The following is a 25,865-nucleotide window of genomic DNA, read 5'->3' as shown; positions in this document are numbered from 1 at the left end:
TCTAAAACTTAATAGGTGGAGAATCATACTGCCGCAAATTTGGAAGTTTTCTATTTCCTCTTACACCAAATAGTATGAGTTTTCACGGAAAATTTTTTTCCCAAGCTTTATAAAGCATTCATCTCCCGTTTTTCATGAAAAATTTACCAAAGAAGACTCTTTTAAGTATAATAAACTAACGGGAAAGGGAACATAATGGAATTGTGTAGTAATCAGCCAAAATACACTGGGGTCTTAGCAAAAAGACTGGATAACAACACAGTCTCATTTAGAACACACAGTTTTACCATATGTACCATAAAGTAGTATTATAACAAGGCTCCAGTGTATATGTCTTGGCAGAAAACCAAGGTTAAACAGAATAGATAGGACCAAGTACAAATTTGTTAGAAAACGGTTGAATTTTTTATTCTAAAGAGTGGACCATTAGCTTCACTTTCTCTTTTGAGATGTCTGATAAATTTAAAATATTAACTGAGAGTAAATTGATGTTCAGAATGTTAACCAGTATACTCAGAGACTATATGTAATAAAACTAATTAGTTCAAATATATAAATAATGACAATTCGCAAAATAACTGTAAAACATGAACTTAATAAATGTGACAAATGTCATTTCCTGTTTATGGAAATTAGAAAACGTTGGGGCCTAATTTTCATATCTTTTATATAACTCTAAATGTATACTACATGTATGCTGCAATATTTGATACTTCCAACTTTTGCCTTATAATTAATGCATGTTTTGAACTGGTTAATCTCAGCACACCTAGGTATGAATTATTGAAAAAATGGCTGAAGTTTCATGAGTGCTTAATATTTGCTAGGCATTGTGCTGAGTTGTTCAATGCATTACTTTATTTCTTATAACAAATTGATGAGATTAGTACTATTATTATTATCCTCATAGTAAAGAGGAGGAAATTGAGGCACAGAGAAATGAAATAACATTCGCAAGATTTCCAGCATGATTCTGACCCATGAAATAAGAATAAAGGGCCCATCCTTCTTCTTTGTAATGTAGCATCATGGCTTCTTTGACAATATTTTATCTTTTATTTGGTAATTACTTTCTATTAAATAGACAATTTGCATGTAGATGCTTGTAACCCAAATGTAACAGTGGAACGTATGCTCAAAACAAACTTTTTGATTTGCATGATTCGATATATATGTGTGATATGTGTATTTTACAAATGCAATTTAGTAATTATTTTGCCTAAGCAATTTTAATACTTTATAAGCCAATACCACACACCACAAAATAGTCTTCCTACCCATTTTTAACATCAGAAGTCAAATGTAAGAAGTAAAATTTCAGAATCACTAATACACATCATACTATCCAGCTTCTCACATGTTTGGGGAGGGGTAAGAATAAAAGCCAGAAACAGAAATCATCAACAAATAAAACTCGAGTACATAATAACTTGTCAAAAGCTAAAAATGGTCCTGTTTTTCTAAACATAGAAAAGGGAAGGAGGTAAAATAGATCTTCACACATGTAAAGGAGTTACAAAAAAAATGACATAGATATACTGTATGAGGCTAATTAGGTGAAGCATGCAGAGATAACTAGTATTAAGCATTAGTAATAACTGTAATTAAGAATACTTATATTAAATATTTATAATAGGGTGCTGTTATTTACATATAGTGGTACTTACATCCCTGTACAGCCAAATCTACAGCCCAAACCAAAGTCAGGTGTGAAAGAAAGCACAACAACGTCAGTAAGTACTAGGACGTAGAACAAGGAAAAGTGTACAGTTTGTTCTTTATTTTAAAAAGCTAGCAATCACTTTATAGGTAATAACAAGCAAAAAGATTCACATATATAAGCCAACAAATTGGGCACACTAAACCATAAAAATACTTACATCTATGTAGTTGGCATTAATGTAATCTGAAGAAGGATCATCTTCAACAGGTTGCAGAATTACTCTGGAGTGGTCATCTAAAATTTTTAAATAATAACATCATAAAGAAAATGATTTTAAACAATAAAATAATAAATACAAAATAAAATATTCAATTCCCCTCTGTGCTGAGACAGTGATGTTGGTAGAGACTTAAAATAATTCAGTGGTTGGATAATGGATAATGGATAATAGCTTACCCATAATATGCTATGATTCAAATTTCCTTAAAGAAATACAAGAACTTTAATGAACTCATTAATTATTATAGTATTCTGTTAATAAAGCTTCACCGACTAGCATCTTCATACTTAGGAAGTTTTTAGGGAACGTGCTAATGTCTGTCTGATGAATCATCCTTTGAGTCTTGGATTTGTGTGTAAGAACTGAACTAGCTTTAACTTCTAATTTTTCTAGACATGGTTTTAAAGGGGTGGGATCCTTTCCTACTGCACTTTAGAGCAAGTGAGCCACAGAACTAGAGTGAATTTTGAATCCCTGCTCTCAACTTCTTAGTTATTGAGGGTCAAGATTGAATTCTGATGTATTCAGAAGATATTTTAAAATAATTTAAATTGAGAATTGAATGGTCTAAGTAAATCATTAGCTAGTTACAAACTAAAGTATGTTACTTTTCTTACTGTTCTGTGGTTTCATATGATAACTAATTTATTGATCCCATGTATACCTCTTGAAGACTTAATGAGGAATTAGTCCCTAATGATAAATAACATAACAACAGGAGTTCAGACACTGGCTCCAAGAAAAAATAAAGGTTATGGGGAAAGAATAACACTCCCACCTTGAATAGTTTTGGTAGAAGTTGTTATAACAATTTATCACTGAAAAGACCTTTCTTTTTCATTGTTTTGATATTCTCAGCTGTCAATAACACCCTGACACATAAGTGTGCAAACATAAAATCAAGTGGCATGTTATCTCCACTGGGTGAAAGTCTGTCAATTTAATTAATGAAGATGATGATAATTTTAGAGCCACTGCCAATAGGCAATGCTGTTTTAATATTAAATAGATTGTAAACAGATGTGCCACCCTCTGGGACTCTCTTAAGTTTAAAACCATATAAGGAGGAACTGCAACCTATTACTTATCTTCCACACACAATATTTACATTTACCAAGAATAGTATGAGAACTTACATGCTATAATGTTTCCATATCGATTTTTTGCTCTATTTTGATCTTTTTTAGCTACATCCCAAGATGCTGACTGTCCTTCAAAGAAGCTCTGGAAAAAAAAAGAAGAAGAAAGTAACAAGAAGACTGAATTTAACTCCTTTTCTTGAATCAGGTTTTTCTGTTCTGATGACCAAAATAGTAAAAGCCACTTTCCTCAGGGAGGAAGGAAGTCCTAGAGCAGTAAATAAGTTCTCTTTTCAGACCTCAAACTTGTTTGTTGGCCTCTTACTTGTTCATCTTGGATGGGACTGAGTTCAAAAGGAGGACAAAAAACAACTTGAGGAAATAAAGGATCTTGAAACTATTTCAAATTTAAGATCGCTACGACTCTGAGACATGGAAGCAGAGAAAGCATCAAAACTTCAAAACTACTTTTAATGAGTATCTTTCAAATGTTTTTCTTTTAGCATTTATAGCAGGAAAAAGAAAACCTGTTTTCCCCTATAATTATTCATTAAATCATGTGCAATACATCACATTTCAGTTTCTTTGAAGATCATGAAAAGGACTGAGTCTGTACAACAAGGGACCATATGAAAATTAAAAAGAGTCACCATATCCAAGAATCTTGGAACAGATGAATTTGCTGATTGGTTTAATTACCATATGCAGCAATTTAAAATATGGGTATAGATTTCTTTTTGCAGTAAAGCTTAAACTTTGCTCAACACAGGAAATGGGGTCTTCAAAGAGTCAACGGTTTTTGAAGTGAGGTACACAGGAATACACATAAAATGAAGAAAAAAAAAACCACCCCAGCTCTGGCAGAATATTATAATTCCTTACACTATTTTGTTGCCACAGCCAAGTGTTTCTGGTATATGTCTAAAACCAACTTTCAAAATTCAAAGCTAATTTTATTCACAACTCAGGTATACAAGCAATCAGTCAATAAAATACAGAGCTTTGAAGATTCTTCATGAAGTTGAGTGTATTTTGGATGGTCTTTCAAGGTCAAATACTGCTTGGATACTTTCACTTTAAATATGTGTATATGGTGATGGAGGAACTTCCTTCTATGCCCCAGACTGATACTTCTTAGTAAGTGAAGAGTGGCAAAAGAACTTTTTCCTTTTTGCTATGTTTATTGAGATGTTAAGGTTAAATCATTTCCTGTGCAGTAAAAATCCTGGTCTTCTGGATTGAGCAGGAAGGGGAAATAAAGTTGGAAGAAGAATTTCCCACATCCTTCTTTTGGCTTCCTAATATTGCCTGGATTTGCAGTGCTCTGTCTTTCGACGCAGCCACTCTCAACCAACAATGCACCAAGAAAACTAAGAGTGACAAGTAGGACAAAGATTTCTCAACAGAGGGTCAATACGCAAAGAGGCAGAGAAGGACCTACTGCTTACGTCATTCAAATGGCAGAATCTGTAATGATATGGTGGAATTCAAAGTATCCTGTTATACAGATCTTTCAGTGGGGAAATATAGGGTCTAAAAAGTAGTTTTTAAAAAGCAAGAATAAAATTCTGGAATCGAACATTTAAGAATTTTTCAAGTGAATTCTGACTCAGATATATCCCCAGAAATTGCCCTTTCTTTCAATTCCATCTCCGCCCACTCCCCATATACACATTTGAGTATATGCTCATGGGCTCAAGATTAGAGAGTCTACAGAGTATTCCACTCCTTGTTATGTTAAAGGGAAGGAAAAGTGTTAAATTTCACTATTATGATTAGAAATAAGATGTAACATAGTATTGAAACTTTCACCTCGTATTCCTCTTTGAACCCATAGCTGTCTGATGTCTTCATGAGATTAATGTGCTGCAATAAGTCGGCAACCCTGATGGCTGGGTGCAGCTGACCCGTCTGGTAAGGGGATTCTGTCCCCTCACAGAGGTAGCGAGGTACATCTAGAAGACGACTGGACTCAGCTGTAGCACTGTGGTTCTCATCTGGCATTTTTCAGATTCCAAAAGATTAAAAAAAAGACAAAGTTATCTTGTTTAATACATATCTATGCAAAGAAAATTGTAAGAACTTAAGATTTTTCTGATATCAGGAAGAAGAAAAAGAAATATAGCATAGATCTGGGGCAGCTTCCCTATACAGACAAAGTCTTTTATATCAGCTCAAGGTATGAGGTCAGAGCATATTATGCTTATATCACCACGATAACAGATGCTGTGAGATGTAGAGACATCTGATCCACTTTTAGAGAGTCTAAGTGGGAGATCTGGCTGAGTTCTTCCTTTTTCGTGTATCTGCAGTCATAGCAGCATAGGGTAGGACCAGAAGATCAAGTTGTCAATTGGAGAGGTGTTTTCATTGTTGAGTAAACTGAACAAACTCCTTCCCAACAAGATCCCAACCTCACTCATGGACCCAATCTAAGCAACCTATCCCCATAGGACTGCTGTCCTTAGTCTTGCGGGCCTACTATACCACCTGGGGCTATTTAGGATGGTATACTCCAGACTGGGAAACATGAGCATTCTACAGAATCATCCCTGGGGCCCACTATGCCTGCTAGCCAGCTTATATGTGCATTTAGTCTTAGTCTCTACTCTTTTGGTTTATTGTTATGGTTACTGTTTTGATTGTAAATATATTTTGACTTTTCTGCCCACCATGTGAAAGAAACGAGGGTGTATCTTTGGGGCAAAATGTGTAGGTAGTTCCTGTGGAATTCTTCCCTGGCCCATCCAGGCTGAGCTACAAAGCTCCTTCTTTGTTTCCATGGCCTCCTCATGTACACGTCATTTCACTTACTCTATATTTCAATCATTTGTTTACTGATCTTTTTTTTTTTTTTTTTACTAAATTCTGAATGCTTAAAGTATAGAGACAGAGTCATATTTTTCTTTTTATTTCTGCTGACTGCTGCAAAGCAGTCATTCAATAAATATTTCGGTGAATGAATCAATTAAAATAAACAGAATCCCTTACCACCCACGTTTAAGTGTAGGCCCCATCCCAATTGTGTCATTAGCTTAACATGAAACTTTTAACTCTCTTTGTCATAAGGAAGAAATGAACAAGAACATTATACCTATGAAGAATAAATATTATTTTAATGACCACAGCACTAATCATTACAATGAGAAAAAGCATGCTTATATTTATCACATTTAAACTTACCACTTTCAAAAAAAAAACAAGTGTTTTAAGGGTGTTACTTTGGAAAGCATTATACTGCCATATTCATTAACAGAAGAGAAAGTACACTCTTAGGGGAACTTTTGTTTTTAATGATAATGCATACTGTAGAGAACGATATTTAATTAACAGTGAAACATATTTCAAGGGCTGGTACATTTGCCTGTTCTATCACCAACTCTACAAATAGGATATGGCAAAAAATGAATTGTTGTCCCCATGATAAACATTTTTTCTTCCTGGAGAAGGGAAAAAAAAAGAACCCCACAATCAGATTTGTGTGCTTCTACAATTTAGTTTGATTGCATTTATTTTACTTTCCCTTGTTAGGCTGAATGCCTTTTTTTTTTTTTTTTTTTTGCATTTACTTCTAAAAATATCACATTGAATCCCAAAAACCCCTGGTGGATTCTTTTGTGACCTAACCACCCAACTGAATTAATCTCTCTTAACCCAGGCTTTGCCCACCCTCTACACACAAACATTTGCTAACAAACATGATTCATGAGTTTCCTCTTCTTCCTATGAGGCTACACTCGGTTGATCTATCTTTGCTAAAATATTAGAATCAATAGATTAACATAGACATTAACATAAAAATTAAATTCAGAAGCCACTGATTTGGGCACTATCACAGAATATACAGCTTAGGATGAGAAGAGGACAGACAATGTTGGAAAGGGAAAATGCAATCACCCAAGCTGGGATACGGTAGCCTGGGCTGTGCGGAGCAGTACCAGAGCTCGTATCATACCTGCTGGGGCAGCGGAATATTTACAATTATAACAGGCTCAGTGAGAAATGAAGAAGTCACCCATATTCCAAATCTTCCATGATTTGTCCAATATGAAATAGACAGTGCCTTTTGTTTTGCATTAAGCTTTCACACATTAATACAATGAGCAGTATTCATTAAAATAATCACATATGAATTATTAATCTCAATACATTTTCCACCTCATTACACCACCTAATAATGACACTGGTATGAGAGTACATGTTCTAATCATTATCCTTATTACACATTTAAGAAAAATAACTTCAAATATCTCCTTGATGGAAAGCTTTCTAGAATTCTTTGCGATATACTTACCGGTTATAGGGACTTTAACCCAATGAAGCAGTAAAACACAAAAAAGCAAAAATATGAATCAATATGAAAAGATTCTAAGTGCCTTTAAAATCAGTAAGTAGGTATTAATATCAAGCAATATTTGAAGCAATATTCAAAAATTGCTTTACAAATACAAAATCAAGTGGATGTAAAATAACTGTAAATACCATGATTCCAAGAATGATGAAAATGCAACAAATCATTTCTAAATCTGATATGATTAATGAGATTTAGCTTTTAAAGAATATTTAAAAAAAACAGCTTGACTTTCAAACTGAAATAAATGCATAACAACTGTTCATATGAATAGATTTTATGACTATAATGTTAACTCTAGCCTTCCTTAAACATACATATCTCTTTTCACAGGGCAAATTACTATAATAATCTTTTAAACTTTATAGTTTGTAAAACTCGCATATATTATTTCATTGTCTCCTTACAAAACTGTGAATAAGTTTTCAGATGGGAAAGCACAGACATAAGGTATTTTCATAGGTTCATATTGTGAGTTCCCAAGAGAAGCATGATTTGGACCTGATTCAACATTTTCTTAAAATATTACTGTAATGGAATTTTAACATTTAGGTAACTAATTTTTCCTCAGTGGGTTTTTAATATTTTAACTGAATTTTACTTATTAATTTGATGGTGACAGCATTCTACAGCATTTTGCTCAACAGAAGATGACATTTTCAGAGGCATTTGGTGCCATCCCAATGATCATGGTTCCTGGCCCCTCCTTACTTGATAGGGCTACCCCTTGGGATGAATTCCCCAGTTCACTTCCCTGCCATTATTGGTGTGGACATCAAAAGGGGAGTACAGTTAGAGAAAGAGAACACTGACTTTCAGATATTTTTAGAATACATATTTTTTATAGTATAAAATTATAAGTTTAATAATAATTATTTTAGTAAAAAAGAAGTGTATTTCACTTAACTGAATTAATTGTATTGTTCCAAAATATTTTACAAATGTAATTAAATGTGGAATACATGGATAATAAAAACATGCATAAAACGTAAGATAAAGTTTTATGCTTGCAAGAAACTTAAATTTTTATATTTAATGAGAGAATTGGAAGCTTTTAAGATACATTTATCTGGCAATTTCCATATTTCTTTGGTTAAATTTTTAATATTAGAAACACTAGGATAAAACTGATATAGAAATTGTTAACATATAAGCAAGCTGGTCATGAATCATGGGTGCATAATTAGTCAAGGAACAGAGTACAAATTGAAATGAAACTCATTCCATTCTTAAATATACAGTTGATTAAACATTAATTTTACATTTGCAAAGGCCTTATTCATCACTAGCAACATCACTTGTCTTAGATGTTGTATAGTGGTAAACCTTGGCTTATTCTCAATTTCTTGAAGGATAACACATCATGTAAGCTGCATATATAGAATGCAAAACTCCACATGAATATTATAGCAACTTTACCTGCATTTATAAATTCTTAATAAAGGCAAAACTAAAGCGAATGCACACATTTTTAATGTTCACTTGGAAATGTGTTCTTTAGTTGCTATAAACTTAGGGGGATTGAGAAAAATCTCTGCATCAAGTAGATTTTTATATATAAACTAATTATTCAGGTAGCACTGGCTCCTGAGATGTGTGCATTTGGGACCTTTCTACTAACCTGCATATATATACATCAGTCATATATTGAGAACCACTGGACTTTTGCTCCAAATCTAACAGAACCAAGAATTTAAAAATACATAGTTTCTAAAAAGCATCTTATTTGAAATCCACTAAATCTGACTGGGTTGACCACAGTTGCTTTCTTTGATAAGATCAGGACTTAATTTTCAAAATCAAGCTGCTTCCTACCCTGTGGATAATTACTGTGTAGACAGAGCTATAACTCATGCAAGGATGTGTGATCCATGCAAGAAGGAATGATAAAGAATTAGGGCCTCACCTAACACAGCAGTCGGCACAAGTGGATCATTGGGCACTGTAGGAAAACAAAGCTCATGAAGGAATATATTGCCCTAAAGTTGTATTTTACATTTTCCTTTAAAATGGATTTATGCTTTCTTAAGAAATATAACTATTCATCTTTCTTTGATTATTGTAACCTGCAAAGGTAAAATTCTCTTTTTCAACTTGGGTTATCTCAAAACACCAGGAAAGATGCCGCTGTAATTAAAGTTCAGTATTCTGTTCGATTTTAAAAGCCAGGAAGATTCAACTTGACATTATAAAGATTATAAAATGGGGAGGGGGACCCATTTAAATCTATCAAGTGCAAGGTGCTTAGAGAAATAATGATCTCAGATTCATTCCAAATATTTTTTTTCAGTTAACTGTAAGAAATAGATTTAATCCTTTCTCCAGGTTCATAAGTGGGTTTGTACAGTTACACGGCTGAATTCAAGCTTCCTAATAAAGTACGAACAGAGACAATAGGTAGAAAAGTTTGGGGAACAAAAATGCTTCCAAATCCTTTTAGATTAATTACTAAATCAAGTGGTCAGAGAGACAGTACATCTATATTTTCAGCAAAGTTAACTTATGTTCTTCTTTATCATTTATCTTATAGTGAAATAAAAATGAAATTGATCAAGAAGGCCCTATGACGATTAAAATTAATTCCAAAGGGCCTCATACAGCATTATAGCAATGAATTTGGTGGCGATATAGATCAAGGAACATGGGGGGATGTTTTTAGGGCCAGTGATTACTGAAAATTTTCACCAAGCTGAACATTTCCCAGAATATTCTTTATCGCTTTCTCTCCTTCTGGCTGCTTCCTCCATTTCTGTTGTACTTTTTCTCACTATTCAAAAGGTGATGTGTTGAATTCGAAGTGATTTAAGGAGCTTCAAAATCATTTACTAAAATTTTAAGGAAGAGGGGCACCTGGGTGGGTGAGTTGGTTAAGCCTCTGACTCTTGGTTTCAGCTCAGGCCTTGATCTCGTGGTTCGTGAGTTGGGGGACAGTGCGGAGCCTGCTTGGGATCTCTTTCTCCCTCTCTCGCTGCCCCTCCCCCCGCTTGCTCTCTCTGTCTCTCTCGAAATAAATAAATAAACTTAAGAAAACTGTAATGAAGAACTTACATCTTGGACTGAAATTATGCTGGTCCATGAACGTGATGGAAAGCGGGTCTTCTGCATGCAGGGTGCTCTGATCAGCGTAACTTCGGTCCATGGCGTTCACCATGTGAGTCATCTCCTGTCGGGTGTTGCCCATAACATCTTTGCGTTTTTTAGCAAGCTTGCTGCCAAGGCAAATACAAAAGGGAAACCCCAGTGTGAGGCTTGGAGGCCAGCTGACACCAGTGGCAAGTAGTTCAGGAGGATCCAGGGATAAGTAGACAAAGATGTAGTTTGGAATCTCTAAATTTCCTAACTTCAGGAATTAGGTTTAATATTCAAACAACATCTGCTGGTAGCTGTAATACTGTCATCTGGATACTTCAACATTCAAGCGGTCAACTGAAACCTTTCATTTCTTGTATCATTAAAATAGTCATTAATTATAACTATGCTTTATTGAAGCCACAAATAAATACTTCCTTAGTAGAACTGTTCAAGGAAAATTTAAGATAAAGCCAAGTTTTGGTTTTCCTCGTGGGTAATTAATTCTTTTGATCACCTTTTAGAAGTTCTTCTGGGGAATAACATGACGATTTTTTTAAGTTTATTTTACTCTAGTCCCCCAATTAAAATAGACAAAGAAATCCCATTCTTCATTCTCTGTTTTATTACTTGGTAAAAATGCAACATGTGTAGCATTTACATATTTAGTAGCATATTTATAACATCAATCCAAACTTAATCGGGAGAACTGTAGAATTAACCACTGCTACATTTAATGTAAATACACATACATGTGGGAAAATTATACACTGTGTAAGAAAAGTGCCCTGAGAAAAGGTTGGCAAATACAATGTTGACATAGTATACAGATGATCATAATCTTGAGTCATAGCCATGGTCAAATCCTAAAGATGTGTTTTAGAAGCACATGGCAGAGTATTAACTGAAGATGTGTCTTATAAATGCAGCAGGGCAAATGACTTAGGGGATTTAGAAATCAGTGGAGTTAGACTTTTGAGTTCCTCAAATACTGACATCTTTATCTTATATATCAAGGATGTGAAATACATTCTGGTTCTTTGTGAATGTTACACATAAAACATGCAATAAAAAGCTATTAAAGGTATATAAAACATTTATATCACATTAACAAGGCAATTTATATATAATATAAATAAAGGCACTCTAAAAGCTTGTAGTAGCCAGATTATATTTATGGCAGCAGTTTATGTACCTTGGAAATATTCCTTCGTTGTTTGAAGAATGCCTTTTCTCAGCTAGGTTATTAACTAGGACATATTCTTCTCATGCTCATTAGTACCTGTGCTAGAGGAAATATACTACAAATACTTTTTAAAGGCTCATTTAATGGTTGTGTTTATGTTCAAGGGCTTCTCCTTTACAAAATTAATGTAGCAATTTGAGAGCTCCTCCAGATTATAGTACTTGGCCTCGGAGAATATGTCCCAACACACCCAATATATGGATACAACAGATCCAACATCTGAATAAGATAGTCATAGACTAGGCGTTAGGATGCAAATGACGTTAACTTCTTTAAAAGAAGTACTAATAATGGTAATGACAGTACTAGTAATAAGACAACAATGACAAAAGCATAACAAGAACGACCACCACCACCACCATCATTTATTAGTGATATTTGACGTATTCATTGAAAGAGCTATTGTCCTTTTTCTAGGCTATAGGGTAGAAAGCCTGCTAAATCTTACAGATATTAGACAGGTAGTACAAATGAGTGCTGCTGCTAGGGCTGTCTGGAAGGGTGGGGACTGTGGAGAACTGGAAAGCCATTTAGGGGGCAACTTGCCTAAGTGATTATTGGCATTTGATCCCAATTTTCTGATTTTAAAATTATTTTCAAAGACAAGTCATGAATCTGAATATTTATGTTAAATTTCCTGATTTTCTCAAGTGGTTCAATTTTTTGAAACCATGGATAGGGAAAATTAAACATCAGCAGGTCCTATTTTGGTCTATAGATTTTACTTTCCAAACTTACCTGTAGACCACCATATAAGGTATTTGTTCTTTGACCTACAATATTCTTTTACCTCTAAAAGAATAGAATAGAATAGAATAGAATAGAATAGAATAGAATAGAATAGAATAGAATAGAAAGAATAGAATGAATAGAATAGAATGGAATGGAATAGAATAGAATAGAATAGAATAGAATAGAATAGAATAGAATAGAATAGAAAGAAACTATTCTGTCTCACTGCATCAGGGAGGCTTCTCTGATCTCAATACAACCTGTCTCAGGTTAGGTTTCCCTGTTTGGTTATTTTTATAACACCATGTTTTCTGACTATAACAACACTCATCATGTATCAGTGCAAATACCCTTTTAATTTTTTCCCCACTGTGTATTCCACGGAGGGAAGGACCATTACTGCTAACATGTACAGCAGTCTCTGGCACATAGCAGGCACTCAATAAATACTTATTGAATGGATGAAATAGGACTGTTATATGCTTGGCACTTTTCATTTGTTAACTCAATTAATTCTCAGATCAACCCACTGATTCTAATTGTATAGATGAGTTTATTGAGATTCAGACAAGTTAAATAACTTGCCCACGGTTATATATCTAATAAGCAGTGAAGAATAATCTGGTTTCAAAGCATACGCTGTCACACTATATCCAGTTGCTGACATTTTTTTTTTTAAATTCCACATTACAAAGTGCACCATAATATGAAGAAGTGTCTACTTGGCTCTAGGAGTTAAACATTAGTTGTTACAAATTTGAGAAGAAGAATGTGAATATAGCACAAACGTTTTGCCACTTAAAAGTGTTTCAAACAGTAAAAACAAAACAATTTAAGAAATAACTTCCAATCTTTGTTTCTTGGGCAAGAAGAATGAATTCATTCCTCAAAAATTTTGAGATTGAACTTTATAAAAATAACATAACTGGAAATGTGGATTAAAAATAATGTTAAAAATTTGAGGATGGGTACTTCAAACCAATTAGAAAAGACAGGTTTAAACTTTGAGGCTTTAGTTTAAAACACATATAATTATATATATTTTGTGATTAAGGAAAAATAAGAAAACTTAATTTGTCAAATGCACAACAGAAGTTTTCATGGCAATGAAAGACTTTTCAGATTCACAAGCCTTTGTTAGATGACAAATTACGGGGGCATTTGACCTTTGTTAATATCTGCCAGCCATTCATTCTCAACTTGGTCTTTATACCTTAACCCTCACAACAACCCTGTGAGGTAGGCTTTAATTCAGGTTATTACAAAACAAAAATAACATTAGAGTTAAGGGTTTTGATCATGAGTGACAGTCACTATGATGATGCCAATGAATGTTAGCTAAAGATCACAACTGGTTTTCTTTTAAATTGTATTCCAATTTATTTATTTGCTTTTATTTAAAAATTCTCTGATTCAGGTTGGGTATGTTTATATTAGATATGTTTAGATTTAGATTAGGTATGTTTAAGCAGTTTTTAAAATCATATATCTGTGACATTTTTCAAATTATGATTGATACGGCCAATTGTCTTAAGTATTATAGTAATAATAGGACCATAACCTACTAGATAGCCTAGCATACAGAAATGTTATCCATCCACTAAAAAGGCAATCCCATTCTAACATTACGGATACATCAATGGTTAATGGTAAGCTTACTGACATTCTCATAAATACTTGCTGATTCTTATGTTTCATGATTTGTCTCCCTCTGAACAACCAACATTTTATATATAAATATAAATATAAATATAAAGTATAAATATAAATATAGTGCACTTCAGGACAGTTAAGCAATTCATTTTACAACTACTTGAGTTTGACAGATGTGCAAATGACTTTCATTATCCAAGCAGCCAACAGCATAAACTTCTGCAGGTGGATATATGGGTGGGCTATAAAAGAGGAGAAGTGCTCCATAATTGTAGGAAATGGTACAGTTAATTACCTTTGGCTTCATCAGACATGATTTAACAAGGATATTATGATTCATCACAATAAACTAAGAGCACTGTTAGTTTACACCTGCTTGTTTCAGCAGATTATAAGAAGCCAAGCGTTTGTAATATTTAAAATATTGGCAGACCTCTGTTATAGAGTCACTGAGACGCTTAAAAAATTTTATCGTAAAACTTACTTAAATTTATCTAGTAAAATAAATACTGTCAGATAAATGCCCCCAAACATACTTAATCACAATTCTTAAGCCTTAAAAGTTGGTGAATCAACTGTCGATCAGGCAATGTCCAAGAATACTTTTGACATCATTCCTTCGGATTGGATGAATACCCTGGCATCTAAGGTAATAAACTGAAGGTGACTAGAGAAATAGAGTGAAATATTCTCTGTCCTCACTCAAACTAACATTCCATACTTGAGTACAGTTGCTGAGCTAAGTGTTTGGAAGATAAAAAGGAAATACATGGACACTTTGGTATATTTTGTGTAGGATGACAGGGTTCTTTTTGGTCTTGGTTTTACAAAATCATTGTCCTGTTTAAGTTATAACAAATTAACTCGATTTTTCTTTTCTAAGAAGATGTTTTGTTTCTTTGTCATTGCAACATTATCACTTTATCCATTTGTTTTTATAAGAGCATACTGCTTGCCTAGATGACCAGATCAAAGGTCTTCTGAAAGTTATAACCCATCCTGGATTCCTGGAAATGTGGAGAGAGATGTTATCACAGTCGGACCTGACCTGATTTGCAGTATGAGGTATCATGTTTATAAGATACAGGTTTGACTTAAGTAAATAAATGATGTTTTGGGCTTTAGTCTAAAGCTACTAGCGGAAAATTATAAATAAAAGTAGCTGAACATACAGAAATACAATATCCCTTTTTAAAAAGATTAACAAAATAAGTTAATGGATAAACTTTATAGTTTTAGAGTCCAGAAAATATCACCCAAATCACAAACAGTTAAAATTGTTTTGTTCTTGTTTTTTTTTTGAAAAGGGATACTGCATCTTTAACACAGGTAAAGTTGTATATCACCCATTTTCTACTTACAGGTAGTAGGAGTAAGAATAGTAGCTCCTCCTGGCAAGCAAATCACAGACAGTGGAAAAAGAGAAGCAATGGTGAATGAAAAGCGTGACTCTGTCACATTCAATAAAGCAGAAAAATGTGCGTTAAAAAATAAAATAAAATAAAATAAAAGTCATGTTTTTTTTTTGGTTTGCATTTCCATTTGCTCATGCATTTGTTAGATAATTTTTTTTGCCATGCAATTAGACAGATAAGCAATAGAAAATAAAATTTAAAATACATAATTTGGAAAAAATAGCATGCTGATATTTCTCTTGCTGCCAGAAAAAATTTAAATTAAATGGATTGTGTATTTCAACATGCAGTTAAGCATACTATTATCCATTACCATTGAAAAGCCATGATAGATGGAATAGCTGTGTATAGAACTTGTACACTAATTTGACTAGTTTTCTTGAGATACAAAATGTAAATATCTATTAGGTTCATATAGAATATATGCAGAGTGACATCTAGATTTCTAAACAAGTGATTATATCTTAATGGTACAGAGGTACATACATATATTATGTGAATATACATATGCCCCATACACTATATATACACAAAGATATTTCCACAGTAGATGTATGTGATCACGATATCATACACAAACATTTACTGTATTGAAACATAATTTCAAGTTTATGTTGGGAATTAATAATGTGTTCATGCTGCACATTTAAAATATAATACAAAACCAATGGAAAAAATGGCATACATTTGGAAATAATTCAACAGCGTTTAAAAAAAAATGACATTGCGTTTTGAAAGATGCACTATCCCTTTTCTTAGCCTAAAAACTTACTTTATATATACCCTCAGCTGTAGAATTTTACTAAATTAAATTCCAAACCATATCTTTACACAAAACCCAAAAATACATAGAACTTTTTTTTTTTTCAACATGAGAAATATACCTATGTAGATTATTCCCAGTGAGGGATAAAGTCTTGAGAAACTTAATTTCCCATAAAAATAAAGATCATAAAAGACTAAAAATAGTTGCTTTTCCATTATTTTATTATAAATTTGTGTATTAAAAGGGAAACATTATATACTAGAATTGATTAAGCTTTGATGCTATGCAATACTGTTATAAAATCTATGTGTATGTGTAAGAAACATATTTGTGATTAAATCATACATGATACATGTGAGACACACTACAGATGAGTGAAAGTCATTACAAAGTTGCTTAGATAAGGGATTCAAGTAATTTAGTTATGATATTTATCAGAAGGAAATAGATCTAAATACGGAACTTGGTCTATCTATAAAGTTGCACTTTTCCTAGTCGTGAAGGTAGTGGTGAGGAAGAGAAACAAAAGGCCTGGCATACTTTCTATCAAAAGACAATCAATTAATGCATAATTATGAAAACTCAAACATTAAGCATTTTAATAGAGAGGCCATCCATTTAAAATATGAACCAGAAAAAGAATTTGTTACATTATGCAATTTTAGACAGTTGTCAGAGCATTTTACCCACACAAGTATAATCGTGCTTAGAGGTTATTTTGGTATACTTTAAGAAATGTATGTTTCAATTTTTTTTATTGTTGTTGTAATTTGTGAAACAGAGGGCCATGGATAAGGAAGGCTACAATAACAAATAAGTGTTGAATAATAACAAATAAAACCAGTAAGTTTAACCCAATTCTAACTGAGTGAGGACATAATCAGAGGCCAATTTCATGCTCTCATTTCTGATCCGAAGGGACCGGAATAGTTGCAATCCTGAAGCAGAGTTTAGTTAACTCTCTAAACAGTTTAGTTAACTCTCCAAAACAGTTTAGTTAAATTTAAACTAAATAGAGACATAAGATCTGAAGGTTACAATCAGTCATTTTATTGGTCTTGATTGGCAAATTTGTATTACTGAAATACTTAAGTATTCCTGTCTCAAATATGATGTATTCTCCAACCACAGAGGTAGACAACAGCAAAAAGAGAAAGCACTGTTAGGGAAAGCACGTATGGAGCTAATTTAACACAAAACACTATAATGCATACCTAATGTTTCTAATGCAGCTGTGTCTTCTCCAACATATATATCTCCAGGGGATAATTGTAAAGAGGCAATACATTAAAATAAACTCTGATGGAACGATTAAACATGTAGTATGAGTCTTATCTATATTGTTAATGATTTATTTTGAGTACAAAACAATCCGAATAGTCTATGATTTAATGTAATGTAAGCAGTATCATTTAATACTCAATATAATTCATAAATTGCAAGCACTTCTATACACAAAACTACTTTAGGACTGTACTCTGCATGTAAAGACTTGTTTACAAGTCCTCCCAAATTGAAGTATTATCTGAAACATATGATTGGAAAGACATGAGAGTTGTATCAGTTTCTAAGACAATGCCTTACAGACAATGACATTTTATAGAATGGAAAGAAGGTCAAATTGTAAAGACTGTATACTTTGAAATGTTTTTCAGCAGGAGTATACTTTAATCTCCCGAACAGAGCTCAGTTTAAATTCCAGTAGGTCTTAATATCTTCATATAATTCCAGAAGATGGCGATATTGGTTGATATTGTATAAAAGACCAATGCTCAATTAAAAAAAAAAGACTCTTCATACTAAAGTGCTGAAATATTTAGTCAGTGAATATTTAATATACAATTTCACAAAATAATGTTTAGATTCTTCTCATATATTACTTGTAGCCAACACTTAGAAAAACAGAGTAAGAGTACAAAATAATTCAGACCATAACTCAAGTATCATAATAAATGCTTTTCCCATTCTTAGCAAATAAGATTTCAAAATATAAGGTAAATGACTATCTCAAATGTCTCTGCATTTGAGAAATTTAAATCCATACATTAATTTCAAAGTTAACTTGACAAGAAGGATACGTTTAAGTGCAAAATTAAACTGCAAAGAACCAATAAGAATTTATTTTAACAAGCAGGAGAAATAGACTCAGATGCTGGCAACATGGTCAAAATTCAATTCATCTTCTTGTTTGCTCTATTTTAAAAGAGCTTAAGGAAATAAAAAAGTATTTGAAAGCTAGTGACATAAACGGTAGGTGAATGGGACAGAACAAAATCAGTTCTTACCTTTTTTTTACAATGAGTATGACAACTAGGAGGAGGAGGATGAACACCAGAATTCCAGCACTAATTCCTGCTATTTTCACCACTCTGTCTGTCTGCTTGGCTGGGTCTGGAATCACTTCTGGTTCTTCTGTTGCTGCTGCTAAATGAATTTAAAAAATAAGTTACTGAAAGCAGCTAATTATCCCAGAGATGAAAATTAGTGCTGGCCAAAAATTGCTACAAAAAGACAACTTGTTTATTTTCTTTGAATAAAAATAACCTGGATATATAAATACAGAAGCGTGCTAAACTACGGCATAAGGGATTTAGGATCGAGATAAGGGGAAAGCCTCCTGAATAGGGGTTTTGTTAACACATGAAAATAAAACAAAACCTAGCAATAATTATCAAAGGGAATGGTACTATTTTTTCTCCAAATGTCCTTAAAAGTCAGACGCCAAGATTTTTAGCCAATAGTACATGCAAAGAGATGGGGTCAGATTTAGGGATTCATTTGTTTGCTGGCTCATTCAGCAAACACTTCTGAACTCAAGAGCATGGTGCTGTGTTTGGCACCTGTCAGTTGCACTTGTCTGGGCCACAAGGGATTGGGTTAAATAATGCTTCGTCTAACGGGTAGAAGAAGTGTCAGTTTATGATTTGATATATAAGATTTGAAAGGAATACGTGGTTTGCAAGAAAAGAAAAACAAATACATCAAGGAATATTTCATATTCTCTTTAAAAATAAAACCCAGATAATAAACTTGGGAAACAGAACTTTGAAAAGATAAAGTTGTTTTATTATTCTTATTTAAAAATTCTTTGTATCCTCTAACTTTCCCTCTTTCTCAAAGCCCATATACACACAGTCAAAAGTATACACCTGGGGCTCCTGGGTGGCTCAGTCGGTTGAGAGTCTGACTCTTGATTTTGGCTCAGGTCATTGTCTCACAGTTCATGATATCAAGCCCCATGTTGGGCTCTGCACTGACAGTGTGGAGCCTGCTTGGGATTCTCTCTGTCTCCCTCTCTCTGCCCCTCCCCCTGCTCACGTGGGCTCTTTTTCCATCTCTCTCAAGAATAAAAATAAGCACTGAAAAAGGTATATACACCTTAGTCAACTTACAAGCTCCATTAACCCTCTGAAGATATTTTCACCTTATTAACCTCGAAAACTTACATTTTGCAGATACTAAAACTGAGGCTTAGAGAGATAAGGATAGATTATAAATGGCATAAGCACAGTGACAAAATCTAACACATTTATCTTCTAAAACAGCATTTCTCAATGTTTCCAGATCCAGGGCCCCTCCTGCTAAGCATCTGTGTATCAGGAGTATGGCTGACTTGTAGGATTAGGCACATTTGGGAAATTGCCTTAAAGCATCCACCACAGTATGAGGAGACCGTGGCTGAATGAACAAATGAGCCCCTAAACCTAACCTCATATATATTTTTTAAATATTTATTTAGTTTTGAGAGAGAGAGAAAGACAGAGTGTGAGCAGGGGAGGGGCAGTGAGAGAGGGAGAGAGAATCCGAAGCAGGCTCCAGGCTCCGAGCTGTCAGCAAAGATCCCCACACGGGGCTCGAACTCACAGAACAAACTCACAAACCGCTAGATCATGACCTGAGCCGAAGCCGGACGCTCAACCAACTGAGCCACCCAGGCACCACTAACCTCTTATCTTTCCAATGGATAATTTACAAATTCCTTTTTTAACATTAGGTATATGTCTATATTTCAATTCTTCCTTCTTTAGCGTTTCTGTGCTGGCTTCTGCACCCCTCCCTGCGCTTTTGCTCCGGGTTCTGCATCTAAATATCTGATCCAGATTCTCAACCAGCCACAGTTCCTCCCCAAAAGAGACAGATAAAAGGCTGCTAATTGTGAATTTTTCCAAGTAGGAAATTAAAGAGAACTAACATATCTGACATCAATGTCATTTCATAAAATGGTAAGTTAAAGTAAAACCAGTAGAAAACATAGTTTGAAGAAAAGTGTTAGAGAAAGTTAATTTTGTAAAACAATTCCCTATAACTGTCTTAATTTATCTTATTTCAATTGGGTACAATAAAACTTCCCTATAGACCAGTATTTGATAACTATTATTCTCAAGTAGGAAAGGCAAGCCTTCAGGTTGTTTCTTCTGGAAAGCAAGGGAGTTTTCCTTTTTGACTTGACACTTTCATGTATCCAGGCTTCAGGAAATTTCCAATCTCATTAATTATGCATAGAAGCAGTTCAATGCTTACCACATTTCAAACTACACATTATAGTTCAAGTCATCAAAGTACATATTAAATATACTGGATACCTCTTCTTTCCCGAGAAGAATCTTAGAGGTACATACATAGCAGTGTATATGAAATCAGGTGGCATATATTTCAAAGTTGGATATAAAACTAAAGAGAATATATCCTGTTTGTAATTCTCAATGGCACTGAAAAGTTCCTGCTTCAAACAGACAGAATGTTTGATGTAGAAATCCCTAGAAAAGACTTTAGTGCATGCAACATATCATCATTATTCAGTAATTAATGCTTGCTCTTTATAGGTTCTAGGTTACACTTGGCTTTCAGAGGGTAACGATAATGATTGCTTTGTGATCTGACCTATCTCACAGAATTAAATGTTTTTGAAACCCTTGAAAGATCAGTTCCTGTTCCATGAGTTAAATATATATTTAATACACTATTTTAATTTGACAAAACACATATTATTATGGGATACTTTTCTACAGATATCATGCCGTAAGTAGTATATATTTCATAAAAATCTTCAGAACTGCTAAGCCCGCCAGACAACCTTCAGAAGATACACAGGTGCAAATATAAACTATGATCATGAAGTATGAACAGTCAGCCTTAACACTAGCTGGGTTTAGTAATTAAATAATAAAAATGACATAAAGGTGAGTGGTAAATAATTTCAAATTCAGAGACTGAAGAGTTTTTTAAGAGTCTTATTAAATAATGTAGATTTGCTGATGAATTAACTTAAACATATTTCCAGAAACAAAAAGCCAAATCTAAAAGTACATTTCTGACCAAAGATGCTGCTAACTTTGCAAGTGTATTCAGGGTGCAAAGTAGTGAAACTTTTATAACTTATTATGTAAAACAGTGTTACTACTTTAAAGTCATAGTCTACAGACATGTCTTTGTTAAATGCTGGACTCCAATTAATTTTTCCCAAGCAGTTATAAAAAACCCCACCAAGTTCATTCATTTAGATGAAGCAAGGGTGCTTGTCTGTCATGATTACAACTCTTGTGCAGACTTGTTCACCAATGCTTCAACATCATTATTAAACCTGAGTATAGAAGGCTAATCAAATTCTCCAGGAACATATGATTTGGTGGCTATTTTCCCTTGACTGTGAATCCTCCTTAAAGTCTTTAGCGGTGACATTTATTATTATTATTACTACTAACAATATTTTTTATTAAATGTCTGCATAAATTTATTACTTTAGATACTTTAATCACACATAGTTTTCTAAGTTCTTGGCCTTAGAACCAAGGAACATAAATATCCTATTTAAAATCATTCAAGCTTAGAAGATTCATTAATGGAAACACAGCAGTAACCCCAAAGTGAGCATTTTCTATTTTCTTCAAAGAGAGCAAAAAGCTATTAGAGTGACTACACCCCTGAGCCCTGTTTATAATTTATGCACATACACAAAGGCAATGTGGAACACCTTTTTCAGAAATGCTTTCCTTTGCCATAAATCTTTTCCTTTTTTTATCTGTCAAAAAATATTCGAAGAGTTCCCATTGTTCTGAAGCCAAAGGCAGCATAATTCTTTGGTGAGAAAAAAATGAAGGCAGTATTTCATTTTTATTGAGCAAATTTATGAGTTGAATTTTTTTGATTTTGCAACATAGTTAAGGTAACTTTATAAACGGTGTCCTTCCTCCCACTACTTAAAAATAATTTACCTAAAAAGTTTAGGTAAAAGATACAGATTAAAAAATATACAAACACTGCCAAAATACACAAATTTACTTAAATTTAAAAGCTGTGATCATGTAAAAACACTCTTCCATTTATTTTCAAGATAGATACTAGAGGTAGAAGCCTCTGAGTACAATATAGCAGGTGATCTTGTAGCAGCATTAGAGACACCATCATCCCATAAATTACCGCAAATTCTCCAGGTATTTCACTAGTGTTCTCTTTCCTTCTCAGCTATGTTTCTGAATATTGTTTACACTTACTTCCCAAGCATGAATTTAAATGCTATCATCACGCTTATGTCTCTCAATGCCACCAATCCACCATCACCAATGTTGCTAATGACTTACTAACTGCTGAGTCCAATGTACAATTTTCTCATTGTATGCAATCTCTTGATAGCATCTGACAATGTTTGCTTTCCTTTTTGTGACCCTCCTCTCTTAGGGCTTCCAAATACTTGTTCATCTCTGAGTTTTCGTATTACCCTGCCTTCCCATTTCTAGATCTCCTTTGTGAGCCCCTCCTTGTTTCCCTTAAAAATAGGTGCCGCTTTGAGTTTCTCAGAGAACTGGCCCTCTTGACATTTCTGGCGTGGTGATTTCATCCACTTTTATCCACTTCTATCACTTCAGCTGCCATCATGCTGATTGCTCCATAATGTATCTCTAACCATGGGTCAGGGCTCTGAGCTGAACTCCTGACTCATGCAGCCATCTGATTCCTTCCCTTCAATGCCTTCCCTTCAATGAAGACACCTTAGACACATCCTCTCCATTCGGAACTCCATCTCATGCTCACACCACTTCCTCCTCCAGTGAACCCCCTTTCAGTTACTAGCTCAACTATCCACGCAGGGCTTCAAGACAAACACCGAGGCCAAATTCCTCTTCTCCCTCTCATTTCCAGGATTAATACATAGTGTATAAACCAAACTGGGATACTTCTGAAAGTAAAATAATTGTGACAGGACCAAAGGGAAACACTGGAAGTATCCTCGGCAAAAAGATGACTGATTTCTTTCTCATGCAATTAGTTACAAAGTACTTCTACTTCCTAAATATCTCTTGCGTCTACTTTTCCCATCTCTACTACTACTACCTGAAGTCAGGTCAACATCATATATAACCCAGTTTACACAGTAGTCACCTCTTTTTATCTCTTCCTATTCCACATCAACTCACAGTGTGGCAACATAGTATGTCCGTGACTTCAACTGTATCAACTGTATCATGTCACTCCACTGATGGGAAACTGCCAATGGCTTCCCATTCCTGTTAAGATAGAGCCCATAAAAGCAGGGACCATGTTTGTTTTGCATAGCACTGCATTTCCAGCTGGACCTGGAAAGGACTGGTTGAGTAAATACAAGAACGACACTAAGGCTGCCTTCGGTAGATGTACTGGCACACAGAAAATCACTTGTCTTCTGAAAAAACATAAGGATAGATTTGATCAGATGCAGATCTTGTTTGGAGGTTGGCACACATTTCTGAACTGTCTCTAGAAACTTCTAGCCCCTATGCTAGCCATTCTTTCACGAAGTTAACTGCTTCTACCATCTGCCACCATTTACCACCAAACCAGAGTGTAGGGAAATTCCAGAGTCATGGAAAGTACAGAAACTTAGTATCAGTAAGGCCCTATTTTGATTCTCAGCTCCTTCTCTTATTCGTTGTGTGACATCAAATTAGCAAGTTAGCATCTCTGAGTTAATATTTCATCTATAAAATAAAAATAACAGTGGCTATATTATATAGCTTTTAGGAATATTAAGTGACATATGATGGGAAAAGTTTCTATAAAATGTGAAAACCTGGGTGGAGATGGCCCAGATGTTAGCCCTTTGGGTCCATCACATAAAAGTTAAAAACTATGAATAGGGAAACTGGCATTGCTAGAAAACAGTTTTTTAAAAATCTTAGCAGTCTATTGTATAGATATACAATGGTGAGTTTTGTAAAGTCCATGTTATTAATTAAACAGTCTGCCACATTGGACATCTAAGCCTTACGGGCATCTTGAAGCATGCATTATTTAACTCAATGATTCTTTGAAGTCCTGTTGTTTTATCATGTCATAGGATCTTAGGCAACTTGTCCACTCTCAGATGGTTGACAAAAAACAGGGTCTTAGTGAAAAACGAAAACAGCTATATAGCACATATTTTGTTTAAGTGGTTAACTAAAATATAGTTTATTCTTGTTTAATAAAGATACGGGAGTTACCTGAAAATTTCTGATACGGAAAATAATAGTTCAGAAGTCCATATAGCCTTTAAACAACTATGAAATAAAGGTACAGATACTTGAAGTTAATTTCACACTGCTTAAGGCCTCTTCTTGCAGTCTTAGATTCTCTTATTTTTTTTAATTTTAAAACCACTGTTTAAGTTTTACATAAAATCCTGAAGAAATTATAGAAACACTTTTTTTTTTTAAAAAAAGCAATAAAAGAAGCATCACATTTTAGGAATGTGCTTAAAGGTTAAAAAACATGTACAATATTTTTTGCCTCACAACAACTTAATGAAGGTCAAATATTTTACATGTGAATTTTTCATTAAGCTTTTCATTCAGTTAAATTTATTCAGTTGGGTAAATTGTGTGTTCCCTGACTTCTTAAACACAGTTAGGTGTCTCTGCTACATTACGTCTGAAATCTGCCCTTAATTCTCCATTTCCATTTTCATCTAGCTTTTTCACCGAGCCTTTCTACTTCCCTTACAAGGCCTCAGATTCATCCTTTATACTGACGCAAGAATGAGTTTTCTAAAATGCAGATGTGATTAAATGACTTTTTTCACTGCTTTCCATTGAAGAGGAAAGGCAGAAGTTCTTGGTATGACATACAGAGCCTTTAAAAACTAGACTCTAATCAACCCTTTCCATCTCATCTACTGACAATTCCTTTAGGCTATCACATACCCTAATCATACAAAAACACCAGCCCTTCTCCAAATACTCCGCCATGGCAAACTGGTCCCGTGGGTTTATCCAGCGGACTGCAACAATTACATGATTGCAAATAGCTTCATAAGATAACAGTAAATTATTACGAATTTATATATCTACCAGCAGTGCACATAAACTCCATTTGAATTACATCTTAACACTCTGCATTACCAGACTTTGTGATTTTTGCCAACTTAGTGGTAGAGAATGATATCTAATATGCATTTGATTATTGAAATTATCTTTTGAGATGCTTATTTGAAATATTTATACCTATTTCTTCTCTGCTCTGAAATGCTTAGTGCATAATTTTGGCCCCCTTTTTTTTGTATTTGATTTTCATCTTTTTTTATTGGTTTATGTATTATTATAAATTATTTCATGTATCGATACTAATCCTTTGTCAGTTATTTATTAGAAATATCTTCT

General features: G+C 34.0%; 1 protein-coding gene across 1 annotated transcript in view; it reads right to left on the bottom strand.

Moving 5' to 3' along the window:
• Positions 1-6,403: 6,403 nt before the first annotated feature.
• The window catches only part of PTPRK (protein tyrosine phosphatase receptor type K), a 396,010-nt gene continuing 376,548 nt past the window's right edge, over positions 6,404-25,865 (bottom strand). Inside the window, exons 12-18 of the mRNA XM_047102318.1 lie at positions 18,540-18,678; positions 17,469-17,510; positions 15,435-15,464; positions 10,422-10,582; positions 9,280-9,315; positions 7,317-7,328; positions 6,404-6,462 (exon numbers count right to left, since the gene is read on the bottom strand). Coding sequence (XP_046958274.1) covers positions 6,404-6,462; positions 7,317-7,328; positions 9,280-9,315; positions 10,422-10,582; positions 15,435-15,464; positions 17,469-17,510; positions 18,540-18,678 — 479 coding nt within the window. The remainder of the gene's footprint in view (positions 6,463-7,316; positions 7,329-9,279; positions 9,316-10,421; positions 10,583-15,434; positions 15,465-17,468; positions 17,511-18,539; positions 18,679-25,865) is intronic.

This window comes from Lynx rufus, unplaced genomic scaffold (genome assembly GCF_022079265.1).
Source record: "Lynx rufus isolate CCGP_SWC_20201006 ecotype Redwood Valley unplaced genomic scaffold, mLynRuf1.p SCAF_6, whole genome shotgun sequence".
NCBI lineage: Eukaryota > Metazoa > Chordata > Mammalia > Carnivora > Felidae > Lynx > Lynx rufus.
This window is presented reverse-complemented; position numbering and strand designations above follow the sequence as displayed.